The sequence below is a fragment of the Quercus lobata genome, chromosome 10 (assembly GCF_001633185.2).
Source record: "Quercus lobata isolate SW786 chromosome 10, ValleyOak3.0 Primary Assembly, whole genome shotgun sequence".
Classification (NCBI taxonomy): Eukaryota; Viridiplantae; Streptophyta; class Magnoliopsida; order Fagales; family Fagaceae; genus Quercus; species Quercus lobata.
In genome coordinates, this window is record NC_044913.1 from 2801659 (window position 1) to 2821680 (window position 20022).

The window sequence follows — 20022 nt, forward strand, 5'->3', positions numbered from 1 at the left end:
ATATGCGATACATTTATCATCATGTTTCCCACACTTTAGTTTATTTGCACCCGTAGAGGCTTTAGAATCGTTTTTAACCATCGTTTAACGGAGGTATAGGAACCATTTTCGACGTCGCGTATAGTGGCTAGGTCTTATTTAGTGCCCAACTTTCTCATCCAAGTAGTTGGTTTTCCCATAGGCTTGAATCCGAGGACCATGCAATGCCTTGGTTCTGTCCAAAACCTAGTTTTCCATATCCAGGTAGTTGGTTTTCCCATAGGCTTGAGTCCGAGGACCATGCAATGCCTTGATTCTGTCCAAAACCTAGTTTTCCACATCCAGGTAGTTGGTTTTCCCATAGGCTTGAGTCCGAGGACCATGCAATGCCTTGGTTCTGTCCAAAACCTAATTTTCCACATCCAGGTAGTTGGTTTCCCCATAGGCTTGAGCCCGAGGACCATGCAATGCCTTGGTTCTGTCCAAAACCTAGTTTTCCACATCCAGGTAGTTGCTTTCCCATAGGCTTGAGTCCGAGGACCATGCAATGCCTTGGTTCTGTCCAAAACCTAGTTTTCCACATCCAGGTAGTTGGTTTCCCCATAGGCTTGAGTCCGAGGACTATGCAATGCCTTGGTTCTGTCCAAAACCTAGTTTTCCACATCCAGGTAGTTGGTTTTCCCATAGGCTTGAGTCCGAGGACCATGCAATGCCTTGATTCTGTCCAAAACCTAGTTTTCCACATCCAGGTAGTTGGTTTTCCCATAGGCTTGAGTCCGAGGACCATGCAATGCCTTGGTTCTGTCCAAAACCTAATTTTCCACATCCAGGTAGTTGGTTTCCCCATAGGCTTGAGCCCGAGGACCATGCAATGCCTTGGTTCCTAATTTATTGATGATTCGCAAACATTTGAGCATGTATATATGAAATCTTACTTTTTCTTTTTTTCCTTCTGGTTACATCGTTAGCTGCCCTCGTTGATACGCACTTTTATTTATAAATTCTGCGCTGATTCATTTTTAACACATACGAATATCTATATATGCGATACATTTATCATCATGTTTCCCACACTTTAGTTTATTTGCACCCGTAGAGGCTTTAGAATCGTTTTTAACCATCGTTTAACGGAGGTATAGGAACCATTTTCGACGTCGCGTATAGTGGCTAGGTCTTATTTAGTGCCCAACTTTCTCATCCAAGTAGTTGGTTTTCCCATAGGCTTGAATCCGAGGACCATGCAATGCCTTGGTTCTGTCCAAAACCTAGTTTTCCATATCCAGGTAGTTGGTTTTCCCATAGGCTTGAGTCCGAGGACCATGCAATGCCTTGATTCTGTCCAAAACCTAGTTTTCCACATCCAGGTAGTTGGTTTTCCCATAGGCTTGAGTCCGAGGACCATGCAATGCCTTGGTTCTGTCCAAAACCTAATTTTCCACATCCAGGTAGTTGGTTTCCCCATAGGCTTGAGCCCGAGGACCATGCAATGCCTTGGTTCTGTCCAAAACCTAGTTTTCCACATCCAGGTAGTTGCTTTCCCATAGGCTTGAGTCCGAGGACCATGCAATGCCTTGGTTCTGTCCAAAACCTAGTTTTTTCCACATCCAGGTAGTTGGTTTCCCCATAGGCTTGAGTCCGAGGACTATGCAATGCCTTGGTTCTGTCCAAAACCTAGTTTTCCACATCCAGGTAGTTGGTTTTCCCATAGGCTTGAGTCCGAGGACCATGCAATGCCTTGATTCTGTCCAAAACCTAGTTTTCCACATCCAGGTAGTTGGTTTTCCCATAGGCTTGAGTCCGAGGACCATGCAATGCCTTGGTTCTGTCCAAAACCTAATTTTCCACATCCAGGTAGTTGGTTTCCCCATAGGCTTGAGCCCGAGGACCATGCAATGCCTTGGTTCTGTCCAAAACCTAGTTTTCCACATCCAGGTAGTTGCTTTCCCATAGGCTTGAGTCCGAGGACCATGCAATGCCTTGGTTCTGTCCAAAACCTAGTTTTCCCTTTGCACGGGACCTTGGCTTTGGGGGAGGTAGCTCCTCAGCCAAGCCCCTAGAGTTTATCCTTATGATCAACTCTACCACGCGCCTAGTTTACTCGTTACAGGGGACCTTGGCTTTAGGGGAGGTAGCTCCTCATCCAAGCCCCTAGTCAATAAACGTAGCCCCTAGAAGGACTTTATACTAGAACTCTATAACCAATGGTTAGAAATGACAAGGGAACTCTCTCAACCCACCGCCTATGCCAGCACACAAGCCTTCCCCACAGATGGCGCCAATTGTAAGGACACGAATCGTAACGAACCTAACTGTGTTGGGTTCGCACGTGAAAAGACCCAAACAATATCATTTGTAGAGCGTGGGTTTGAAAGGTTAGGCCTTGATCACCAGGTGGTGGGTTTTTCATGGCGTTCATACAAGGTTAAGGGACCTTCACCCCTGGAGTCTTTCTCCTGGAGGTGGGCTGGGAGGCTCTGGTTTTTCTTGGCCATTTTTCCCAGCTCCCTAATTTATGTACCTACCTTTTTATTATATAGTCCACCTTGGTTAATCCTAGCCCTCCACTTGTCGGTCAGGTAGGTGCTTATTTCTGTATCCATCCCATCATTCGTTCTCTCTTACTTTCTATTAGTTGCGTGGATCGAAGTTTACACCGTCCAAACGTCTTTTCCCATTAATCAACTCTGGGTATTGGCAGGTGCATTAACTGAAGGAAAGACACCTTTTCCTTGATCCAATTTTACACTTTGCTACCCCGTGGGCCCCGTTTCACTCACAGGATAGCTTCTCAGCCTTTCCCACTTGCCTTGGCCATTGATCACTCGTCCTCGGCAAGAGACCTCCTCGGCACGGGCCATGGGCCCAGATAGAGTTTGGGCCAGATCGTAAACTTCCAGGACCCACAATTATACTTTTATTCATATACATGTCTAAAAATAAATTTACGTAAACTTGATATTATAATTAATCAATTGATAATATAAACAATTAATTCGTAATAAAAATTCATAATTTTGTGAAGGTAAAAAATTTTGAACTTATTTGACAAGAAAATAAAACAAGCTTAAATACATAATTTTGTTTAGTAATAAGCTCGAGTGGCTTGTATTCGAAACAAAACTAAATAAAATAAACTTAAACTTTTAGAGTAATGCTAAGGACACATAAAAATACACAATTTTATGTCATAACTCGTCACGTAACGAGTTATAAAAATGTATCCCCACATGACCCATTATTACACATTCATCAATCACAATAAACCATATGAATCTATAGTATTCCTAATCTTTTAATACTCGGTTAGACTTGTTTATGGCCCAATAAAAACGAACAAGTCGTCAAAGCACAAAGTTTATTCAAGGTTATTTTCGTCCTAGCGTTAAAAAATTTCCTTCCAATTTTGACCAATACAAAGTCAGCCCAGCTTCCAAACGTGTCCTAATAACAAATCTTTTCCTTCACAACAACAAATACTCATTCTCTCTCTCTCTCTCTCTCTCTCTCTCAAACCCGCAGTTATCAGATTTCAGATCTAGCTCTCTCTCTCTCTCACACACATAGAATCGGAGAAATGGACGCCATTGACTCAGTCGTTGATCCCCTCAGGGAGTTCGCCAAGGATAGCGTCCGCCTTGTCAAGCGCTGCCACAAGCCCGATCGCAAAGGTATCTCTCTCTCTCTCTCTCACTATATATACATATATACATTTGTGGATTTTGTTTGGATCTGTGTGGATCGGGCACTGAAATTAGGGTTTTTGGTGCAGAATTCACGAAAGTGGCGTTCCGTACAGCGATCGGATTCGTAGTGATGGGATTCGTCGGCTTCTTCGTGAAGCTGATCTTCATTCCGATCAACAACATTATCGTCGGTTCCGCATAGGTATTGCTTCGAATTCGATCTCTATACTCCTATTTTAATCAAAATTTATTTTAAATTTTTCTGTTAGGTTTTAGAGTTTGTTATTCAAATCGACATGCACTTGATGAAATCCTCTTTTCTTTGCCATTTTTGTGAGTAATACTGATTGCATGCAATTCTTTGATTAAAAGTAAATACTTATTTGGATGATTCAGGATTGGTTTCTAGAATTATCGTCATCGCGTTTCGTTATGAATAAATTTCATGTATTACTCGACATGAATGGAGGCCATTAGAGTTATTGTTTGTCAATTTGACAAAATCTAAACTTCAATTTTAATCCTGTACATTAGTCACAATTTTAATTTCATCGCATAGCTAATAATTAGGACGATGTTGTTCCCCAACTTTCAAAAATCCAAGTAAATTTTATTTTATAGGAGAACCTATGTTCGAATCCCACAAAAAAAGAGTCAATTTTAATACATAGAGTTTACTTTTTTGAGGATACGATACACTTGGTTTAAAAGCTATGAAGCATGGATACTTCATTTGGAGTGTTGTACCCATGTTGGACACCGGACACTTCTGCATGCATCTCCTAGTTGTGCCCCTTTTTTAAATTAAAAGAAAAATAAATGCTGGACAGGGGAGGGACACGGGAACAAGAGGAGTCAAATATCCTTTCACAAAACAAAATAGAGCATTCATGCTCTAATAGTAACCTTGCATTTGAAAATTAATAAATATTCTTATTCCTGGTTTGTATTCTAATTTCTAGACATCCTTTAATAGTCATGAATTCACTTTATTATCCATTATTTCTCATAAATTGATATATTTAACATTCTATGTAAAATAAATGCTTAACAATGTATAGAAAATATAAACAAAAATATATTTAATAATTATTTCAAAAGAATACCATGTTACCATGTCATTCCTGTACCCATACCCGTTTCTGTGTCCGTGCTTTCTAGTTTAAAAGTTATGAGTGAAAAAATTGACTGAATTAAATGCATAGGGATAAAATTGATATTACCCCCATTGTTAGAGGCTTAAAATTTGTTGTATGACTTTATAAAAATGATACTGAAAGTTTGAGAGTTGAGACAGAAGCATTATGAGAAATCACGATAATGAGTTTATGGCCTTATTGATGGTATTTCTTCCTCCACCATTTATTGGAGATAGTTTGAATATGACCTTCGTATTTCTTTGGCATTTTTGTTTGGTGCAATGAATGGTTCTTAGTTTTTATTTTAGTCTCAGCCTCAGAATTGTGGATTTTGGTACTTGCAGACATTGGTGATAGACTTTTGTATAGGTTGAAAACTTTAAATGTTGTGATGCTACTTAATTCATGACTAATGATCAAAAATTAAATATTTAAGAGAGCTTATCAGGTTATTATAAAATAGTGGTTTCTGCTGGATCACTACCATTGTGGTGTATCGCACCATTGTATAAATGCCTATCTGAAAAGTGTTCTCTCTTTTCCAAAACGTCCTATAGTTTCATCTCTATTTTGTTTTCATAATGTTCAACTCAAGTCTCAATGTGTATTGTTTAATCATGTAATGTACTTGTGATAACCATCAACACTAGCCATCTATATTGCTGCTATTTAAAGGCATCGTGTATATATTATCGGGGGAAAAATAGTTTGAGAATGTAATGTTTACATTTTTTATAAGCTGTACTTGATGTCATCTGTTTGCACATCCAAATTTTGGAGAAAGTTTCTGATATTAATGTTCATAAGTAAGCTGTTGAGAGGCTGTTCCTGAGATGCTTTTGGTAGTTGTAATATAATGATTTATGAATTTTAGCCTCTAGCTACTTGAAGTAGATCATGGAGAAATTTAAAAAAAAAAAAAAAAACCTTTGGTGTATAATTAATGCGGGGATGGATTTTGTGTTTGTATGAAAATGCAGGTCATGTGAAGAAGCACTAATTTGCTAGAGGTGGAAGGCAGATGGGTCAGAATGAAACTTAATTTTAAAGAGGAATGCTTAGCAAGTAGCTTCTTAGGTCTTATTTGATATGTGTGCATTTCTCCAGTAGACAATGAAATTTGGTGGTTTTGTACTTTTGTTTTTCTATAATGAGACCTGTATTGACTGTTCTTATATTTTGGATAGTGAATTGGTTGGCTCCTTTTTGAGTTTGAGCTCAATGGGCCTAAAAACAAATAAAACCAGAGCATTCTTCTGGCTTCGTTAATCTTTCAGAATATGTTTACTCATTTGGACTAGGCTTGGTTGAGCTGACGGCTATGACAGCCCCTTGTCCTTGTGAGATGGTGTGGTAGCCATGGGAAAGGGGACTGGAGACAGGCTCCCTCCACCAACCCCACCCAACCCCCCCCCCCCCCCCACAACCACAACACAAAAAAACAAATGGGATTAATCCTTGAAAGAAGCACTAATCAAGACTAGTAAAACTATCTGGCATCCAAAATGCTTTGAAGGAAGGATAGATCAATTTTGGTAGGCGAATAGGTCTACTTGAAGATTATTTATAGATAAGAGCATTAGCGTCTGGGTATTCAAAAATTTATAAAAATAAATAAATAAATAAAAATCTATTTTAACACAAAAAATTACTTTATTTATTTTAACACATTATTTTACCATTCACACAACATTCAATTTCTTATTTTTCACATAAAATCAACACTATTATTTATTTATTTATTTATTTATCTCTCTCACTTTGACATGATATCTCTCTTTCCTCTCTCTTTCTCCTCTTTTTCTCTCTCTTGTCTGAAGCAACCTAGAATGAACCAAATCCATTGTGTGAAACAACCCGCCACCACGTTCTCAACCCACCGCCACCAAATTGAAACCCAAAACAAATCAACTCATCCCAAACCCAAATTGGTCAAACTACCACCATTGCAACCTACCTTCATTGGCATTGAGACCCATTGCAAACACACCGCCCATAACCATTGCCCAGCCCAGAACAAACCACTAGAAACCCATGAGCTCCACTATCCAACCCAAAACAATCAAACCCATGAGCTCCACCAATCCATGAGACTCACGTTGATCCGCCACATCACTTCATGCATCGTTGCACAGCCATCGATGATGATAGCCGCAAAAGTGGAGATTTGTTAGCTCAGTCATAGAGGTTTGATGAGAGAGAGAGTCAATGAGAGTCATAGAGAGGGGGGGAGAAAACAAGGCGAAAGATGAGACCCACGTTGATCCGTCACATCACTTCATGCATCGTTGCACAGCCATCGATGATGACAATGCAAAAGTGGAGATTTGTTAGCTCAATTATAGAGTTTTGATGAGAGAGAGAGAGAGAGTCAATGAGAGTCATAGAGAGAGAGAGGGAGAAAACAAGGCAAAAGAGATTGAGATGGAAGAGAGAGTTAGGAGAGAGAGGTGAGAGGAATTAAAGCTAAAAAGAGAGAGTAAAACTTGCTATAGTAAATTGTATAATAAGGAGTTTACCATAACAAGTGTCTAAATTTGTTTAAGAATAGACACTTAAATGTTGCTTCTTCTTTTTTGGTTGTTGTTGTTGTTGTTGTTGTGGGGGCAAAATAACATTTTGGATGCCAATGCTATAATAGCTGTGTAAAAGTTGTTTCCCTCTCAATGCACACTTGTCTTGCGTTGACCTCTTTGTTTCGATCCTTAGTCATTTTGTCCAAGAATTGACTTCTAAGCCATGACAATCTTTGTAGATGATGCCTTCAATCTTCTTGTTTGATTGGAATGAAGATGATACATTTGTTATTGGTTTTAATTTGAGCTTACCACATAAACCATCGATAACCATTAGTATCAATTTTCTCCACGGTTTAGAAAGTATATAGTGACAATTTTCTCCACAATTTGACCAAGTTAGACAATGATGAGAAATAAAATTGATATTTATAATGTGTTTATGTAAAAGTTATGAATAATAATACGTCTATAATATTTTCATAATAAATCATGAATGGTAAGTTGTTATTAGTTCTAATTTGAGTTCACCACTGATATCATTATTTTACCCATAAATAACAATTTATGCTCTAAGTTTTGTTGTGAAAATGTGACGTAGCATTCAGTAGCGGCTCTAGGAATGTTTCTCAGGGTGTTCCTGGGTGGACTTGCTCTGTTAAAATTTTATTTTATTTAGATTTTAGTTCAATTTTTTTTTTTTAGCTTTTTCTTTTTGCTTAAAAACAATGTTATGAATACTGTTTCAGACCCAGTTTCGGTTTGTTTAGTGGAATGAAATATTTCGGTATTGGTCTATTTCGACATACCGTTTCAAGGTATTTCAGGGTTTCTAAAAAAAATTAAAAATAATATATTTATATTTTCTTATACAACATAAAATTATTGATCCAAATGAGTAAACCTCAAATAAAACAAATCATTTAGGGCTTGTTTGGTACATGTATTTAAGCACATATTTTTAATTTTTAAACAACATTATACATATTTTTACACATTTTTTTACTTACACGTATTTTCAAAAAATACAAATAACATTACTAGAACAAGTTACCAAACAAACCTTTTTTTTTTAACTCAAAGCATTATTACATAACAATTACTTTTTTAAAATATTAAAAAAATAAATATGTAATTAAATAATGAAAACAACAACCAAAAACAGTACCATCAAAATGTATATATGTAAATCACATTGGGAAGAAGCAAGACTCAATAAATAAGTTTGAAATCAAACTCTTTTGTTCAGCTTTTTGAGTTTTGCCATTTCCAAAGCTTTGTCATGTGGGTGGGGTCAGCAAACTAAAAGTCTAAAAGGCAAACTAAAGAAAAAATCTTTGACAAAGCAAAAACTAGAGTAAAAAACGAGGCAAACTAGCAGAGGGTCTTAGACTAAGCAAAGAAGAAGAAAAGGAAGAAGAAGAAGAAGAAGGGGTGACCTCTGTGATGGCTGGATTTGTTTTTTAGGCGTTGGACGCAGGTAATGACACGCTGTGCTGATGAGTTTGAGAGTGTTCCTAATTTTTTGAGGGTGTTCCTATTTTTTTTAAGGGTAGATAAATAAAAAATTTTAAATTATTATCCATATATATTTTTTAGGTTAGGGTGGTCCACCACTGAACGTGGTGCCACCACCGATAGCATTTCTCAAAAGTTATTTGGTCTGTATTGACAAGTTGCGAAATAATTTACATCATTAATAGGGTTGTAAGACATTAAGGGCCCTTTCGAATTGCGTCTGCGTTTTCATGTATATGTGTTTTTGCTTTTTTTTTTTTTTACTAACGCCTTTTGCATGGTTCATGGGATATGAACAGTGTATTAAGGTTTATTTACAATGTTTTTTTTTTTTTGTGAACAGTAATTCAAAATTTTTTTTATTGTTTTTAGTTTTCAGCAAAATAAACGGTATCTAAATGCACACTAACTCTAATTGATATCTAATTCCTATTGACAATGACAACAAAATCAAGTGATCCCCTTTTCCAAGGGAAGTGGGGAATGCTTTTTTTATTTTTTATTTTTTTTTATTTTTTTATTGTCGAGTTAAACTCAAATAATAAACTACCAAAATATGATAAAAGTCTAAGAATTAAATACATCAAACATTAATTAGGTGTATATGTGGCAAATTTTTATTTGTGGAGAATAGAGTGGAGTAGAAAAAATTGGGTAGAAGATTTAGAGTGCGTTTGGGAAGCGCGTTTTGCGCTTCCCAAACGCACGTTTGCGTTTAAGAGTTTTTTTTTTTTTTTTTTTTTTTTTTTTTTTTTTTTTTTTTTTCCAGCGAATGAACAGTAAAAGTACTGTTCATACACTGTGCGGGAGACAAATTTTACTGTGTAGAGACAAATTTTACTGTTCATACACTGTTTATGGACTGTTCATGGGACCCACAATCACTTTATTCATAAAAAAATATTAAAAATGGGTCCCACGGTACTATTTACACATTTAAAAATTATTTTGCTACAGTGTTTTTTAGTTTTCAGTTTCAGTTTTCAGTTTTCAGCTGTATCCAAACGGACCCTTAGATTCCAACTCTCGTGTAGAGAAAGCATGTACTTTGTCCAGCAAATCTATTACCCTCCAAAAATAGAGATAAAATCCTTTGATCAAGTCTTTTGACTAGGCTTATTTGAGCTTGTTACTATTTATCACGTAAGTTTCAAGTTATTATTCTAATATTTTTTTCAAGTGATTTTAAATATTATAATATCTTCTTATAAAACCTCTTATACATGCACCCTCTTATAATCTTGTCATACTATATAACAACAATAAAACTTTAGTCCCAAATTTTTAAACTTTGAAGTCTAGATCTATCACTTCAGTTCCATGTTATAACCAATAATAACTAATCGTCTATGATATTGTAAATATTATCGATATAGTACTTTTATTTGTTTAATCTTAAAAAAAAATCATTATTTTTTAATTCAGAGGAAGGAGTAGTTATTTTGTACAAAAATTTCATCATCAAAAAACTAACATGCATATTATATAGAAAGAAGAGATATGGAAATAACCAAAAGGAAACAAAAATGAAAATATAATGAGCATAAATTATTTTATAATAATTATAGGCAATATATTTTTATTGATTCTTATGTGAATCTATCACTAATTTTATTTTTTTATATTTTAATAATAATTCACCAAATAATTCTTGACTTTAACATTTTCTCGAAAAGAAAAACCCATCTTTCAGCCATTTTCATTTTTCACTCTTGTCTGTGTTTTCAATACCAAAATCTCTCACACCCACAAACCCAAATTCCAGAAAATGGAAAAGGGAAAGAAAGAAGCTTTATCAGTCTTATCAATGGCAGCCAACGCTAACCTCGGCCTAATGATACCTAACCTTAACCTGGTTCTGAACGCTAACTTCCCATCCGATGTGATTTCGGACATTCTGTACCAACTTCCTGTCAAAACTCTCGTACGGTTCAGATGCGTATCCAAACGTTGGTGTTCCCAAATAGACGGTCCAGATTTCATCAAGCTACAGCTTAGCCATCGATATATATATATATATAAATATATATTAGCCATCCACACACCACAGCCACAGGTATTGCTCACTCTAAATTTTATTAATGCTAGTATCTTTATAAAATCTATTGGCTTATGGGATTCATGGGAATCTTCCATCTTTGACCATAAAATTATCAGATTCCTATTATACCCATAAAAATATAAAAAATCCCATGGTCATTTTAGGCAAAAGGCACCACAACCCTTTTATATTTATAAAAAAACCCTACCACATTTTCTCTTTACGCCTCATCCTCTCTCAAACTCAAACACGATTCTCCACCTGAGTTTTAACAATCGAGTCGGAAATGGCGGCTGCCACCACCTCCACCACCGCCACCGCCACCGCCACCAATTTCCCTAACTGTAAGCTTTATTCTTCCTCTTTGTCATCCAAATCTCTCATTTCCGGATTCACTCTCCCCTTTTCCCACATTCCCCACAAATCCATTCGCACTCTCCAAATCTCTAACGCTCTCCCTCGCCCAAAATCAACCGCCACAACAACGAACTCAGCCGCCCCAGCCGCCACAACTCCTCAAATACCCAAACTACCCTCCAAGCAGCAGCAGCAACAAGCAGAAAAACAACAGCCCTTCGTTTCCAGATTTGCTCCTGACGAGCCTCGCAAGGGCGCCGACGTCCTCGTCGAGGCCCTCGAGCGCCAAGGGGTGAGGGATGTCTTCGCCTACCCCGGCGGCGCGTCGCTGGAGATCCACCAGGCCCTCACGCGCTCCAGTTCAATCCGCAACGTCCTCCCTCGCCACGAGCAAGGCGGCGTCTTCGCCGCCGAGGGCTACGCGCGCTCCTCTGGCCTCCCCGGCGTCTGTATAGCCACCTCCGGCCCCGGCGCCACCAATCTCGTGAGTGGCCTCGCCGACGCGCTCCTTGATAGCGTCCCCATTGTCGCGATCACCGGCCAGGTCCCCCGCCGAATGATTGGCACAGACGCATTTCAAGAAACCCCCATTGTGGAGGTCACGCGCTCCATCACCAAGCACAATTACCTCGTGCTCGATGTGGAGGACATTCCTCGGATCGTCGAAGAAGCATTCTACTTGGCCACTTCGGGTCGACCCGGCCCGGTTCTTATTGATGTCCCGAAAGATATTCAGCAGCAGCTTGTGGTGCCGGATTGGGACCAACCCATTGGATTGGCAGGCTATAATTCTCGGTTACCAAAGCCTCCGAGCCAAACCCAGTTGGAACAAATCATAAGGTTGATCTCCGAGTCGAAAAAACCAGTCTTGTATGCCGGTGGTGGGTGTTTGAATTCGAGCCCCGAGTTAACCCGGTTTGTTGAGTTGACTGGGATCCCAGTGGCGAGTACTTTGATGGGTCTCGGCGCGTTTCCTTTATCAGACGACTTGTCGCTTCAAATGCTTGGAATGCACGGTACGGTTTATGCGAATTACGCTGTTGATAAGTCTGATTTGTTGCTTGCGTTTGGGGTCAGGTTTGATGACCGTGTTACTGGAAAGATTGAGGCTTTTGCGAGTCGGGCAAAGATTGTTCATATTGATATTGATTCAGCTGAGATTGGGAAGAATAAGCAGCCTCATGTTTCGGTGTGTGCCGATGTGAAATTTGCATTGGAGGGGATGAATAACTTGTTAGAAGCGAAATCTAACAAGGATAAGATTGATTTCTCGGCTTGGAGGGATGAGTTGAAGGCAGTAAAGGAGAAGAATCCCTTGGGTTTCAAGACTTTTGGTGAGTTGATTCCGCCACAGTATGCCATTCAAGTGCTCGACGAATTGACTGATGGAAATGCCATTATAAGTACTGGTGTTGGGCAGCATCAAATGTGGGCTGCTCAGTTTTATAAGTATAAGAGGCCACGCCAGTGGTTGACTTCCGGGGGTTTAGGCGCGATGGGGTTTGGATTGCCTGCTGCTGTTGGAGCTGCCGTGGCGAATCCTGATGCAGTTGTTGTGGACATTGATGGTGATGGGAGTTTTATGATGAATGTGCAGGAGTTGGCGACGATTCGGGTGGATAATCTTCCTGTGAAAATCATGTTGTTGAATAATCAGCATTTGGGTATGGTGGTGCAATGGGAGGATAGGTTTTATAAGGCTAATAGGGCTCATACTTATCTTGGTGACCCTTCTAAGGAGAGTGAGATTTTCCCTAATATGTTGAAGTTTGCTGAGGCTTGTGATATACCTGCAGCTCGTGTGACAAGGAAGGAAGATGTAAGAGGGGCAATTCAGAAGATGTTGGATACTCCTGGCCCGTACTTGTTAGATGTGATTGTACCACATCAAGAACACGTGCTTCCTATGATTCCAAGTGGTGGGGCATTCAAAGATATGATCACCGAAGGTGATGGAAGAACTGTTTACTGATTTGGTGGGGGCAAAGGTCACTTGCATTTTATGCTTTTGTATGTATGTGTTGTTTTAGCTTACTTAGCTAAGGCTTGTGATAAAGTTTGTGGCGAGTTTGTTAGTTGTTTCTTTAAGTTAGAAACTATGTTGGTGTTTTGCTATGAGAAAGTTTAATATATAGTTCTTGAATTATTTGTTCGTTTACTGCTATCTTATAGTGCAGTGTTGTTATCTCTGTCCTGTTGAATCTAAATAAGATAAAGATTCACTTTCATAAGTAATATGATATTTACATGATAATTTCGAACTCTGATAGTGGATTTTGAATAAAGGTCCATTTATTGTCCATGATGTATTGTTGACATCAGATCTGTTGTATAAATGTGAGTGTATAAGATAATGACTTAACTATAGTAGGAATGAATTGTTAACTTTGTTTCTTGAATTATATAAATCTAGGATAGTAGGAATGATGTTGAAATGATACGGACAGAGATGGACTGGAAAATTTTATAATATTTTGCCTATACTTTGAGACTAATGTTGTACTATGAATTTCGAAGATGTTGGTACTTGCTATAACTGTCCTCTATCATACCTTAATGGTTGTACCTTTATTTTGTTGCTTATGGGTTAAATTATGGTCAGAATTTGGTGGTTGAAATAGTTGCCTATGTGATTGGTATTTTGATGAGATTGTTGAAGGGCATGCATGCATATGTGAAAAACTTGATCTCACTGTTTAAGCCATGGCAGTGGTTTCCTAATGGAAATGAGGCCTCAGGAATTTCGTTACATCTCTTGGTTTGTCAGCAAGAGATGAGCCTGAATAGATCGTTAAAAGAATCTGTGGTTATTTTTACAGATCATAATTCGTAATACTAAAGTAGTCAATCTATTTGTCTTATCTATAAATAAGGCCCTTAATTTCCATTAACGTAAAGCAGGTGCCTTATATACAAATATACATACCTTTTATCCCTTTTGGTGCTTAGGTTCCTTGCATTTAGACGCATGAGCTTTTGCAGCAGCAGCAAACAAATCAAGCTTTGTATTTCTAGATGGCCAACAAAGTTCTGTCAACTCAGCAAAAAACAAACAAAAAAAACCCAGTTTCAGCAAATAATTTATTAAGTTTTTGCCTGTGCTGTGGTGTGGATCTATGCAATTGAAACGAAGCCATTAGGAGTGAAACACATCTGGTTGATACAACCTTATCTCTCTCTCTCTCAAAAAAAAAAAAAAAACGACTTTAAGAATCAAGGGCTTTTACTCGAGGATTAAATTGGGAGACTCACTGCTGAAGATAGAAATTGTAGCTTTAGAAAATGAAGCTCTGTACAATCTAAGGAAAGCCAACTCTGAAGTGTTACTCAAAATTTTGGATTCACAATGGCTTAGGAACCAAGCAGCGTCATCACCAACTCTAGCTTTACACTACAGATTACCAGCTTTACACTATTTTTCCTTCCTTTTTGTTCTGGGCTTAGGCATGCCTTCGATTGTAACATATTTGTCAATGGCCCAAATTAATGTTGGATTGAATCTAAGTACGTTGATCCAGTTTTCTTAGTGGGTTCTCTTGTGAGGTCCATATTTCAGAACTTAGTTAGACCAATATAAGAGCAGTTTTTCCCCTATCTTTAAGTTCTTTCTTTTTGGGCCTTGGAAACGTGTCTTGTAAGTGCAACGGTTTAATCAGTGGTCAGCTCAGGAGTTAAGTTGTGATATAGGCATATAGCTTTATTGAGTTCATCTCCTTCACCCTCTAAAAAAAAAAAAAAAAAAAAAAAAAACTAAATGATTTTGGTTTGATGAATGGATTAGTCATGTATAACAAAGTCTTCTATGAGCCTGCATATTATTAGCTCAAATAAAAATAAAACGTGTTAGTCTTTAGGTATATTATGTTTATTTTTAGGTGTATTATTTTTGTGTTTATTTTAAGTTTTCAGAATAAACGCCTATATAAAATCAAAGGAAAATTTTTAAAATAAAAATAATTATATTTTTCCTTCTCATGTCAGACACAGACACGTCGAGGATTTTGGGGTGTTTGTACTTAGATCTCTAATGATATAAGAAATACATTCTCCTCCAATAATCTATAGTTCAATGGCTTGGAGTTTATGCTAGAACTGGTGTATAATATCAATTGCATTGTTAGTAAGATTTACTATGTTAGAATCTGCATAAGCTATTAAATATTACAATCAACTGAAATTTTGTTTTATTTTGCGAAAGTCAGCTTTCAGTACTGCATATTGCATATTCAATATTCAATGGATGCTTTTCTGAAATTTATTCAGATATGATATTTGAATCACTGTTCTGTTGAGATCATTATGGATGCAATATGGATGAAAGAACTATTAAGGGGGTGAAAGAACTATTAAGGGTTTGAAAGTTGCATGTGGCAGTCGTCTTCAGACTTCAGTACTTCATCTTTGGTGCAATCATGAGTTGCGTCTAAGTTAAAAGAATCGGTGGCTATTTTTACGGATCATAATGAATTTTGATACAGAAAAGTTATTGCTATTTGTCCTAATCTATGAATAATGAAGGTCCTTAATTTCCACGAACAAAAAGCAGTTGCCATCTATACATACCTTGTTGTCTTTTGGTGCTTAGGTTCCTTGCATTTGGACGCATGAGCTTTGTAGCAGCAAACAATTCAAACCTGCATTTTTAGATGGCCAACAAAGTTCTGTCAATTCCACTGCAAAAAACACAAAACAAATGTTAGAGATATATTAGGCCATACACTTAAGCTCCATTTTATTTTGTGTGCAAACCAAGTCTTCTACTTGTACTAAAAGTCTAGAAGTCTATTAAACATAATTAGCGTATGGTTAGTTTAGAATTTATCCTCCTATATATACCCATGTTGGGATCATTGTAATACAGATGTACTGCACTCTCATAAAATAAAGTAACTCTCAAGGGTTTTCTAAGTGAACATAGGCCATTAAAAAAAAAAAAAAAAAAAAAAACCCAATTTTAAAAAATAATTTATTAAGCTTTACTTGTGCTGTGGTGTGGATCTATGCAATAGAAACGAAGCAATTAGGGAGTGGAACACATCTGGTTTGATACTTGATTGAACCTTTTCTCTTAATAAACCTTTTAGAATCAAGGTCTTTAGTCAAGGATTAAATTGGGAGACTCGCTGCAGATCATAGAAATTACAAGCTTTAGGAATGAACCTTTGTACCATCTAAGGAAAGCCAACTCTGTAAGTGTTACTCAAAATCTAGTTCTATTCAAAATGTATCACTTTCCTTTTTTGTTTTGGGCCTAGGCATGCCTTCGATTGTAGCATATATTTCAATGGCCCAAATTAACGTTGGATTGAATCTAAGTATGCTGATCCAGTTTTCTTAGTGGGTTCTATTGTGAGACCATATCTCAGAACTTAATTAGACCATATAAGAGCAGTTTTCCCCCCATCTTTTAGCCTTTTCTTTTTGGGCCTCAGGAGTAAAGTTGTGATATAGGGATATAGCTTTGTTGAGTTTTATTTGTTTTATTTTATTTTTTTTGGTTGTTGTTGTTGTTGAGAAGAAGCTTAGTTGAGTTCATCTCCTTCACCTTCTATAAAAAATAAAAAATAAAAGAGCTTGGTATGATGAGTGGATTAGTCATGTAAAACAAAGTCCACTGTGAGCCTGCATATTATTAGCTCAAATAAAAATAAAATGTGTTAGTCTTGAATGCCTGGCATACCCACCCTCCAACACAAAAATTCTTGAAAAATTAGAATACAACACCATTAAGATATGATAAATAAATAAATAATTAATATCTTTAGGTATATTATGTTTATTTTTAGGTGTATTTTTGTGTTTATCTTAAGTTTTCAAAATAAACACCTACATAAAATCAAAGGAGTTAAAAAAAAAAAAAAATAAAAAAAAAAAAAAAATTCCTTCTCACATACCAGGGCACATGCAAAAGATAGGATTGTCCCTAGCATGCCCATGTCAGACACAGACACATCGAGGATTTTGGGGTGTTTGTACTTAGATCTCCATTTATATAAGAAATACTTTCTCCTCCAATAATCCATAGTTAAATGGCTTTTTGAGTTTATGCTAGAACTGGTGTATAATATCAATAACTTTGTTAATGAGCTTTACTGTGTTAGAATCTGCATAAGCAATTAAATATTATAATCAACTGAAATTTAGTTTTATTTTGCATCTTCGGTGGACTTTGCTATGGGTGCAATCATAAGCGTCCATATTGCATATATGATATTCAATGGATGCTTTTCTGAACTTCATTAAGATAATATATTTGAATCACTGTTCTGTTGAGATCATTATATGTTATGAACCTTTTCAAAATTCATATGCAAGTTAAGAGGCGCTAGCTTTAGCCCATTTGCATATGGGCTCATATATTAATCCGCAAATAGTAGACGGCAAAATTTGCCAAATAGCACGTATTTAGAAAAAATTTAGGAGCATAGCACACAGACAAAATTATTTAGTTATGTAGCACATTTTTTTGAACTTGAGTTTGTCAAACTCAAATTTGGGCTAGAACTCGAGTTTGACAAACTTGAGTTCCAATTAGTACTGCTTAGAACTTTTGTCAAACTTGGGTTTGAGTTTGAGTTGGAACTCGAGTCCAAGTTTGAGTTTGAGTTGGAACTCGAGTTTAAACTCGAGTTCCAAAAATGTGCTACATAACTAAATAACTTTGTTTGTGTGCTATTCTCTTAATATTTTTCTAAAATTGTGCTATAGAGTAAATTTTGCCAATAGCATTTGCTACATGCTTTATTCTCCAACTAAATGATGTATTGTGTAGTCAAAACAACATTAGATAAAGTTACACCTTATATCATTAAATTGAAATCCAATTAATACCATAGGGAAGTTAAGTCACTGGATGAGAAGAGTAGATATCAAATTATAATCTTTTTCATTATTGTTATGTGGTTTTGAAGGCTCCTATAGGCATTCGATTGTTCCGTTATGCCAAGGAAGAAGCAGCAAAAGGAAGAGTAATATATCTTACCTCAAATGATTTCTTCTTTATGAATTTGGTAATTTTTCCCCCTATTCTCTTACAACCACTTGTCCTTCAATCAGATGGCAATATTTGATTTTTTCAATAGGCGCACCATTGCAGATCATCATGGTGTTTCTTTAGGTGGTATTGGGTATGTGGTCAAATTTTTACAACTGAAAATAGACTTATGCTGATAAGTGATGTTGGACACTGTACATTTTTATATATATAGTGAATCAGAAATTTTATCAGCTATTATTATTTGAAATGAACTGCAATTATCTAGTAGTTGAAGTATTTATAATAAAAAAATCTAGTAGTTCAAGCATATATGAATACAGCTATTTTGTTTTGTTCTTCCAATATCATTTTTATTTTTGAAAGCATGATTTTAGTGCAGGAAGCATTGGAAGAAGCCACAGAGGCCAGTTTCAACGCTTTCAACTGTTCCCTAGTATATGTGAAGAAAGCCCCATTTTAGCAAATCAATTCTCTGTGAGTTCGCATCTACTGAAGCCATATCTATTACTTATCCCCTAAACAATGGAAACTATTTCAGGGCACCAGAATGTGTTCACATGTTTTGGGGTGAAATTGAACATCATAAACAAAAGGTTTTCATTTATAGAAGTGCCACTAGTTGCTGAAAATATTTCTGTGAGATATATTAATTGGTATGACATAGAAGAATAATTTTTATTTGGAGCAGTGAAGTTTGTTGGACAAGCTCAGATATGGTGATTAGAAGATCATTTACAGATTTGAATAGATTATCAGGACAGTTATCCCTTATGTTATCACTATTACTCCAAACAAGATAAGCACAAGTGGATATTAGTAAAATTAGTGAAATGGCAAATGAGAATTGCATAAACTAATCCACCAATCACCGGAAAAGAAGGAATCAATCAGCCAGCAACTATGCATCTATCCATTTGCATTTAGGTTTTATATGTATGTTAACACCATGCTGTTGAATTTTACCATGAACAAACTTTGTCCTTTTTTCTTTCAAAATTATATTTTTTGGTTGAATGAATAAAAATGCTATAGATTTATCTTTAGTACTTCTTATCAAGCAGTAGTGAATCTCTAGGTTTCCTATACTCATTTAGGTTTTTGTTTCACGCCCAAATGGTGGAAAATTCTCTAGTGTATTATGCACTGAAAGCCCAAAGGTACCCAAGTAAGTAACGTATTATCCAGGACTTGCGTTTCTCTAATTTTTTTGAAATCAGTATATGCCATCCAAAACCATGAGTGAGACATCACATTATTGCTTTGTCAATCACTATGTAGAGATGACACTGCTTCTGGTATTCAAACTTGGGATTGGAATTTGAATGGCGAGAAGTGTTGTGAGAGAATTCCACTCAACAATAACCTAGTGGTATAGTGCACGGGATCTCCATGCATGAACGGGTGATGTTTAAGGATGTAAAAACCAATTAACTAAATTGTTTGATGAATATATACATTACAATCTCTAATATAAGCCAAGAAATAGCAAACGAAAAGGAAACATAGAATATGAAGGAAATATACTCACATAAACTATTAAAGGAAAAACAAACACAAACACAAACTATTAAAGGAAAAACTTACACAAACTACTGTTAAAGAAAGAATTACACAAACAAAGACCATTAAAGGAAAAACATACACAAACTACTATTAAAGAAAGAATACAAAAACTAAAGAGAGAAAGCTATGAATAGAAATTTTCGTACCTTGAGGTTGAGAAAGAAGTGTTTGTAACAAAAGAATAGATGGCGGCAACACACATAGGTTTATACATATATAAGAGAGTAAA

General features: G+C 36.5%; 2 protein-coding genes and 1 long non-coding RNA gene across 3 annotated transcripts; all 3 read left to right on the plus strand.

Annotated features, from left to right (window-relative positions):
* Positions 1-3422: 3422 nt before the first annotated feature.
* Positions 3423-6070, plus strand: LOC115962672 (protein transport protein Sec61 subunit gamma). Its single transcript, XM_031081558.1, has 3 exons — positions 3423-3647; positions 3749-3864; positions 5782-6070. Exons 1-2 carry the CDS (start codon positions 3554-3556, stop codon positions 3862-3864), a joined length of 210 nt encoding a protein of 69 aa, XP_030937418.1. The 5' UTR covers positions 3423-3553; the 3' UTR covers positions 5782-6070.
* Positions 6071-11072: 5002 nt separating this feature from the next.
* Positions 11073-13468, plus strand: LOC115962671 (acetolactate synthase 3, chloroplastic). Its single transcript, XM_031081557.1, has one exon. It carries the CDS (start codon positions 11163-11165, stop codon positions 13203-13205), a length of 2043 nt encoding a protein of 680 aa, XP_030937417.1. The 5' UTR covers positions 11073-11162; the 3' UTR covers positions 13206-13468.
* A 4705-nt stretch (positions 13469-18173) lies between these two features.
* On the plus strand, positions 18174-18626 carry LOC115963461. The gene is made up of 3 exons (XR_004085835.1): positions 18174-18201; positions 18290-18360; positions 18605-18626. It is a non-coding gene; the product is annotated as an uncharacterized LOC115963461 (long non-coding RNA).
* Positions 18627-20022: the final 1396 nt, after the last annotated feature.